Genomic DNA, 8,903 nt, shown 5'->3' with positions numbered 1-8,903 from the left:
TGTTTGGCACTTCCGATTTAATACAAAAACGTGTAGTCATGCTTTGGGGGCACAGGACTACGATACAGAAAGAAGCGCGGGAGAGCCAGCGAGCACACTCTACCGATGGGCGCACACGTCCTGGGCGCGCGATTCAGTATTGGCCTGCATGCAAATGAGGGGTAAAAATAGCACGTGAAAAACGCGCAGCCAAACGTGGGCTAACAGTGCGCTCCATCGGAGCGCACTTTACTGTATCGCCCGACAGCAAGCAGTACTTGACGGGGGCGGGGGTAGGCACTGATGAGCACCAATCATGGGAGAGATCTCAGATGGGTCATGTCTGATGAGCTCAAGGTTGCAAAATAATTGTCGGGCTGATACAGTAAGGAGCGGTAGGAAGAGCTGCGTTAGTGCCAGGCGCACCCACGTTTGCCGCATGCACAGTCCGGCTCACTTACCGCTCGATACTGTATTTAAATAGCTTGCAAATGCAAGCCCCGTCCATGAAGCGTTAGGCCCGCGCAACCCATTTTACTGTATAGGCGCTTTATACAGCGCCTATACAGTAACCTGGGTGCGCTGGTACCTGTCATTTCAAATGACAGGTACCAGGAAGTGGATGGTCCTCTCTCCCTCCCTCCCGAAGCAAGGCGCAGGGCAAAAGTTAAAACAAAGGTGAATAAAGAGTAATAAAAGTAAACTTACTGGCGGGAGCCGGCGGGCGCGCGTTCATTGAGGGAGGTGGGAGCCGGCGGGCACGCGTTCATCGAGCCGGAGGGAGCCGGCGGCGAAAGCGGCCTCCAACAGCCCCCGCCGGCGGCGAATGAATACGCCTGTGCAATTTGGGCGCTCAAGGCGTGACGTCCCTCGATGAATGCGCGCCCGCCGGCTCCCCACCAGTAAGTTTACTTTTATTACTCTTTATTCACTTTGTTTTAACTTTTGCCCTGCGCCTTGCCTCCTTTTTCGCTTTCATTGCTTCGGGAGGAGAGTAGAGAGGACTGAGCTGCCCCTTTTTCTCTCACCGGCCAGGGCAGGTGAGCGAGGGCTGGGGGAAAGTTTGCTGCCTACCCTTACCCCTGCCTCTAACGCAGGGGTAGGGGTAGATGGTAAGTTAGCAGGTTAAACGTGCGGCTAAACTGCAGGTTAAAAAGGCGATAGTCGGGGCGCGCGTTACTGAATGGGGGGGAATAGCTAATCCGATCGTTTACATCTCATATACATGCCGCGGGCGGAAAGGGTTACTTGTTGATTTAAAGAGGCGGTAAGAATGGGTTAAAGGGGATAGTGGATCGCGGGTTGGGCTAACGCGGCCAAATTGTGAGTAAAAGGCGGGTTAGAAACAGGGTAACCGCGGCCGCACTTTACTGTATTGACCTGTGTGTGACAGAGCAGTGGTCAGAGCCAGACGAATGCTAGAACATAGGCTGTGATAATTTCTCTGCACAGGTCACTGATGAGACCTTACCTGGTCCATTTCAACTAAAGAAATAGACAGGTGAATTTAAGGTTCAGCCCAGCTTTCCAAGTAATGATCAAGACAGCTTACAGCATCATTAGTATTCAGGTATATTAAATCCAAAGAACTTGCAATCTAAGGGCCCTATTTACTAAGCATTTTTCCCCATAAACACAGAATGGGAGAAAAAGCCTTAGTAAATCAGGCCCTAAGTGGGTACAGGAGGCAACAGGAGATAAAGTAACTTGGCTAAGGTTTGTCAGTGGGTGTTGTGTGATTTGTACTCTGGTAACCAGCAGGCCACTCCTCCACCTTGAGAAGAGCTCCCAAAATGGTTCAGGGACCTCATGGGGACAAGGACCTTATCTTGTCCCTATGGGGCCTTCCAGTCAGTGCCACAAACAGGCCAGGTTATCAGGATATCTACAATGAATGTGCACGAGAAAGATGTGCAGGCACTGCCCCCATTGTATGCCAGCTCTGTTTGGGGCGCTCCAGGACTGGAGTTCTCCATCCCTGCCCTAAAGGAGTGGAGGAAGAGGGGGAGATAGGCTAGAGAGATATTACAGTACCGCAGGAGTAGAAATAATGCAGGAGAAACAAACCTCAGTCCAGTGGAAATGGAAGTTGTAGAACAAGAGATCATAATGCCAGGCCCAAAGGGGTTGGATACGAGACTAATATAAGGATTCATTTCTTCAAAGAAATGTAATAATGATGAGTACATGAATTATGAAATGGCCTCCCAATAACAGCATAGGAGAAGGTGAAGCCTGAGATCGGACGGGCTCCCTGGGTACTCAAACACCACTGGAATCTGTCATGCTCTTTGTAATCCTATCTATGTCCCTTCTAGAAAACAGAAAGAAGGGAAAAAAAAAAAACAAACTCTAACAACAAGAAAAACGAATACTTGAGCCGGAATCCTCTCCAAGCGTTGCTTTCCTTCCTGGGATGAGTGGGGAAAGTCCTTGGCACGCGGGCTTGCTCTTCGGATCCTTTCTTGCAGTTCTTGGCGTCGGGGTACAGAGGGAGGAGGGAGGGGGTCATCATCATCATCAGCCGTGCGAGCGAGCGAGGGAGGGAGGGGGAAGAGGCAGGTAAGACCCATTAGTGCTGTCAGGAAGGAGCAGCAGCATAAAACCGCCCGAGATCCGAGGAGGAGGGAGCCCTCCTGCCGGGCACCCTCTACCCACCCAGGTGAGTACCCGGGCGCGAGGCGCCGGCCACAGCAAATCCCCCCCCCCCCAGTCCCCCCCCCCCTTACACATCCGGGACTTTTACCATTCCCTTACCTTTACCGATTTGTCTTCTTGGAGCTGCGTGGGGGCTTTTTGACATCTCCTCTCTCTCTCTCTGGTTTTTAGGGGAAACCTTCCTCCAGCTGCCGCCCACCGCTTCCAGTGCCGGGAGCCCGTGCTGATCATGTCCAAGGCTTCGGCAGATGCGCTGGAGGACCCGGATTGTGTCTGCTCCTATGGCATGACCTTGTCCTGGGACATCAATGACCCCAAACTGCCGCAGGTAGGCAGCGAAGCTTGTGCGCTCAAACGCAGCCTGTTGACAGTTTGTTAGCCATCTGTCCGTCGCCCGTATCGATAAATACTTGCTTAGCTGAGCCATATATTTTATTTTATTTTTTTACTTTGGGGGGGGGGGGGGGAGAGCAATGACAGCCGTGATAGAGGAAAGGCATTCTCACTAATTCAACCGTCCCAGCCCACCCTGGTGGGGAAGCAGACAAGAAGAAAAATGCACTTTTAGTACAGTTCATATTTATGTTCTTGAAAACAGACTTAAAACTAGACAAATGTGCTTTTTTTTTTTTAAACCTATAAAAACCCTCCCAGTCAATAGCTCATTATTTGATAGGAAATTAAAAAGAAAAACCCGACAGATAAGACATTATTCTTTTTTTTTTTTTTTTTTACTAATAGAATGGGAAGAACTGATTCGCTTTGAGGAGCAAAGCTGTAGCTTTCTGCATAGTTCAGGGGGCACAAAATCTTTACCCGCTCTGGGAAAGAAGCTTTGATTGTGCGGCACCAGAAATGTTTTCCTTGCGTCTTCAGTCTGGCAGCTGTTAAATCGCTGCCATTCTCGAGCAACCCGAGCAGGGCGGGGGAGGCAACGAATACTAACGAGAAACTTCCCAGAGATTTCTGCCGACTTCCCTTTTTTTTTTTTTTCTATACTTTTCCGTAGCCCGGGCGTGAGAGCGCGGGATCTCTGCGAACCTGCCCTTCCCCAGTTCCAGTCGCAGAAATGCCACAACCTCGAATCCATTTTCTGAGATTTAGAAGAAAAAAAAAAGCCATATGAACTCTTTGTTAAATTGTTAGTTTTGGATTTTGAAACTGAAGTACGAAAATCAAGGAACAAATAGGAGAAATAAAAGACAGGATGAGCAACAACAAAAACATGTTGGGTTGTTTTGTTTTTTTTCGGCAGACTTCAGAATAGTGAAGCCGATGAGATCGGGCAGTTCCGCGCTGCTACACCGGACGCGTCGATTTGTACCTGTATCGCTGAATAATACATAACGCGGAATGAGACCCTAAGCCCTCTTTATATATTGACTCCGGTTTCTTGCCCGCAAGTTCTCGAGGTCTCCTACTTCATTTCAGTTATTGAAAAATGTCAGCCAGTTTCAAGATCTGGTTAGGGAACTTTGTTTTCAGTTTCTAGTTTATTTTCCCCGGGAATTTATCAGTGTTTACTACAAGCAAAGAAGGAGAAAAATGAGAGGAAAAATGAGGCTTTTCCCACTGATTTTTCTCCTGTTTATTCTGTTATGATAAACACTCATATATTGCTGGAGAAAATAAAATAGAAATTGAAAATGAAGGTCTCTGGATATGGTGAATTCATTTATCCCTTCATTAGGTAGACATGGAGTAATTATTTTTGTGGGTGGTTGAGACTGTGTTGGGATTCAGACTTATTTTTTTTAAGGGGGAGCTTTAAATTAACTTTCTTTGTTATATTTGAAGTTTATTAATATTTTAATACTTGTACAATACAGCTTTCCAGTTCAGGAAGGTGGTTTTCAAGAATTTTTATGCATTTATTTAAAAACTCATATTCTACAGATTGCAGTCATAAACATCTAGTAGAACAACATTTCCAGAGAAAAAAAAAGACACAGGAAAAATATGAAAGAAATTTAAAAAATACTATAAATAAAGAGAAATTTGAAAGGCCAGTCTGCTGCTAAGATTTCTGGTAATATTTTCAAATCAGACAGTGCCCCATGCTAATTCTATCAAAGTTGTTGCCACTTTAGGGAGGAAAAATAGGAAGGACTTGCTTCAGGGCATAACTCATTTGCACATATTCCTCCCACAGCAGAGAAAATGTTTTAAAAGGAAAGGAGTCAGTAAACAAGGAACTGTTATGATTCTATTTTAAGATATTAGGTTTAAATTAAATTAACATAATTTAATAAAATTTATATTCCGCCTTTTTTAGCAGTCGCTGGTACAACGTAGATTACAAAATGGCAGTAATGCACGACGATTAAATAGCTAAAAGGCACATTTTATAACATAAGATCTAAACAATAGGGCAAGCCGCATTCTAACGTAACAATTTGTGCACTACAATGCCAAATAACAATATCTTAACAAGGGGGAGAGCGGAGGGGCGGGGAAGAACTCACCAGCCTTTCAAATCCCTGAGAAGTGGCCACATTCGGATATCCTGGCAAAACGCTTTCATTCTGAAAGACGTGGAAAACGTAGGCCATCACAGTTAAGGACCCAGCACATCAAACACAAACAATTTAATATTTCCAGCTGATTTTCATTCAACTGGGAAAGGAACTACTGGAGCAAAGAATATTTTCCCTCCCTATGTTTTACACACCGGGGCCGCAGTTGAGTTCTACTGCACGAAATATTTAAACAAGTAAGAAAAGAAATTCAGTGCGATTCCTATGAATGTTGATTTTCTATAAAGGTGATGGGAACATTTTGCTAGATCATAAGTGTTATGGAAAAACATAATTTCAGTTTGCAGGTTTTCTAAACATGTACCTACCCTGAAAATTTGGTTGGGAGATAATGTGTACACAGACAAAGCTAATTCATAAGCCATTTTTTTTAAAACCCTCCTTCTTCACTCCCTAACAGCCCCCCCCCCCCCCATAAATCATATTTATTTACCATCTTCATTGATGTAACTGCATTTATATCCAATCATTTTTATTAGTATTTACATATTAAATCAACTGGTACAAATTGCAATGAAATGATAAATATAACTTACAGTATCAATATTTACTCCAATTACAAAAAATATGAATAACTTATACAATTAATCCTAACTACAATATTTCCTCCTCCTTTATAAGTTCTATTTCAAAAAATAGTAAAAGTATTAATATAAGAACTATAAAAACGAATTGCCTTCTCTTTCCTTTCCCTCCTGTACCCCACCCCCACCATTCTCCAAAAAGAAATAAAAGGGTAATTTTTTTTATCAATTCTTAATGTAAATGCTAATCATTACCACAAATAAAAACTTAGTTTATATTTAAATAGATTGTTCTATCACTATTCATGATTTAAATCTAAAAATGTAGATACTTATCCAATGAAAAATAAAATTATTACAGATCATATTGCAAGTTTTATTTGGCAGAGTATTAATATAGGATTGCCATATTTGCAGAAATTTCTCCCAACCCTGTGGTTTACCATCTCCTGCAGACACAACATTCCATTGCCATCATCTGATGTAGTTGTATTCTGTAGGTAATTGTTTGATTAGGTGCTATGTCTAGTCATTTGCACAATATGCATTTTCTAGCTATTAGAAGACATTTCTGAAGGAAAAGGTTAACATATTTCTCCTTAGGATAATGTTTATCTGATATTCCCGTGTATGTACAGAGTGATAATGATTTAATGTGTACATACTTACGTCATGTATAATGTGGTCTCAAACTCCTCTGTCTTAGTGCACATCCATATACAATGGACATAAGTGCCCTTATTTTTTTAAACATTTGGGGCTTTTATCAGAATTGGTTAAACCAGCTTTAAATACTTGACTGGGGGTGGGGGTATATAAATATGTATTCTGTGCATCATCTTAATTTGTATCTCTCTCAAGGCTATATTCTCAGTCAAAATTTTCATTTTTGTAAAACCCCAATCCAAAAAACTTACCTCCATACCTGCATCAACCTACCACTTAACTGCAAGTTTATCCAAGGCGTTTACTAATTGTAAATTGCAAAATATAAGCTGTAGAAAATGTCAATCCTTTTGAATTAATTGGTCAAAGGAACTGAATGCAAATGTATTTTTGTTAATTCCCAAAATGGAATTCAAATGTCTAACCTGTAGAAAGGCAAAAAAAAAAAATCACAATTCTCTAAACCAAATTTACTTTTCATATCTTTAAATGTAAAAATAATTTGTCCATTAGCAGAGAAATTCTTTCACTAATATCAGTCCATGCTTTCTCAATTTACTAAATATTTTGTTGGAAAGGCCTGATTCAAATTCATCATCACTTGCAGAGGTATGAAAATTGAATAATTAGGAAATAGTCCCACCACTTTCCGTGCTGTAAACCAAGCCCATCTGACTGATTTCATCAAATTGTTTTTTTTATTAAATCTTGAACATATTTTACTTTTGTATGGAGAACATAGCTAAGAGACAAAGGACTTCCCATTTGTCATTCAATATTTGTGGTACTATAAATTGATGATCTCAAAATTCAATATTGAGCATGTCTCAGACACACTATGTTATATTTTTTGATATCAGGAACAGATAGGTTTTTTTCACTATAAGGCAATTTTAAAGTGTTCATTAGAAGCCTACTTTTTTTTTCCTTTCCAAATAAACTTAGACATAGCTTTATTAATCTTTTGTATATCAATCTTACATATTACCAATAGTAACAATTGTGATAAATAAAGCCATTAAGTAACACCACCATTTTAATTAGCTGTATTCACCCTATGAGTGATACTAAAAGATTTTGACAACTCGTTAAAAGTTTTTCCAAGTTCTTAATAGCAGGAAGAATATTAAGGCCATAAATTGTTTCCAAGTCATTTGAAATGTTAACCCCCAAATAGTTAATATATCCTTTTGTCCACTGAAATAGAAAATAATCTCTCCTTCTTCTAGTGTCCCAATTAGATCCAGGGCTATTATTGACTTATCTGCATTTACTTTAAAACAAGAAAATTTGCCAAAGTTCTCCAAATTTGCCAGTTTTAGGGTTAGCAATAAATAAAAGAATATCATCTACAAAAAGAGTTAATTTACTCTCTTCCTTACCTATAAGAATACATTGAACTAAGCAACTTCCTCACCAAGGGTTCTAAAGTTAAAATAAAAAGCAAAGGAGAAAGTGGGCAATCTTGCTTTGCTCCCCCAGACATAGGAAGTTCCTTTGTTATGAGACCAATTACTAGAATTGCAGCATTGGGATTATTATAACCTGTTCTTTTTTTTAATTCTGTCCATTATTTGGACTGATATACCAAATTTGCCCAGTGCATGCATCAAGTAGCTCCATGATACTCTATCAAAAGCCTTTTCGGCATCTATACTAATCAGCACATTTTCACTTTTGGTTATCTGTAAAGATTCTATAGTCTCCAGAACTTTCCTCACATTCCTCACTGAATGTCTGCCTTGGACAAATCCAACCTGATTTTTAGATACAAGCAAGGGTATAATTTGTTTAAATCTATTTGCAATAATCTTTGTATATAATTTAACTTCTTGATCAAGAAGAGAAATGGGGCAATAAGAGTGTGGCTCTTCAGGGTATTTTTCAGCTTTTGGAATTAGTTTGATCCAGGTTTTGTTAGTGGATAACAGCAATCTACCAATTAATACTGCTTTATTAAATGCATTCATAAGAGAAGGCACTATACATTCACCTAATATTTTATAAAATTCAGCACTAAAGCCATCTGGACCAGGAGATTTAAAAAGTTCACTAATTGCAAATTGTATTTCATATATAGTGAAAGGAGCATTCACATTCTGTAATTGTCTCTCTGAAATTTGAGGGCGAGACAGATTTAAAAAAAAGTGCTCTCTAGATTCTATATTATCCAATTCTGAGGAATATAATTCCTGGTAAAAATCACGCAGCATATTACTTATTTCTTTATTGGAATTATGCAGTGGCCCATCTTTATCTTTAATTTTTTATATATAATTAGTATTTCTTTGCCCCCCCCCCTAATTAGATGAGCTAATAATCTACCAGTCATTATCAAATCTATAGAATTTATGTTTGTAATATAACAGTGAAGGCTATGCTCTTTGCTGCAATAAAGTATTAATGGTAGTTTGAATTGCTAAATATTCATCTTTATTGTCCTTAGAAGGATTATTTGCTAAATTGCTCTTAGTCTTACATAGTTGTTTTTCCAAATCCAACATCTTTTTATTAATATCACGTTTTCATCTAGCTGTAA

The 8,903-nt window shown here is 40.1% G+C and overlaps 1 protein-coding gene across 1 annotated transcript in view; it reads left to right on the top strand.

Moving 5' to 3' along the window:
* The first annotated feature begins 2,866 nt into the window (after positions 1–2,866).
* Positions 2,867–8,903, top strand: part of GCM2 (glial cells missing transcription factor 2) — a 55,743-nt gene continuing 49,706 nt past the window's right edge. The window contains exon 1 of the mRNA XM_029592679.1: positions 2,867–2,965. Coding sequence (XP_029448539.1) covers positions 2,867–2,965 — 99 coding nt within the window. The remainder of the gene's footprint in view (positions 2,966–8,903) is intronic.

This window comes from Rhinatrema bivittatum, chromosome 2, assembly GCF_901001135.1.
Source record: "Rhinatrema bivittatum chromosome 2, aRhiBiv1.1, whole genome shotgun sequence".
NCBI classification, from domain to species: Eukaryota; Metazoa; Chordata; class Amphibia; order Gymnophiona; family Rhinatrematidae; genus Rhinatrema; species Rhinatrema bivittatum.
The sequence above is the reverse complement of the archived record's forward strand: the minus strand, read 5'-3'. Positions and strand labels throughout refer to the sequence as shown.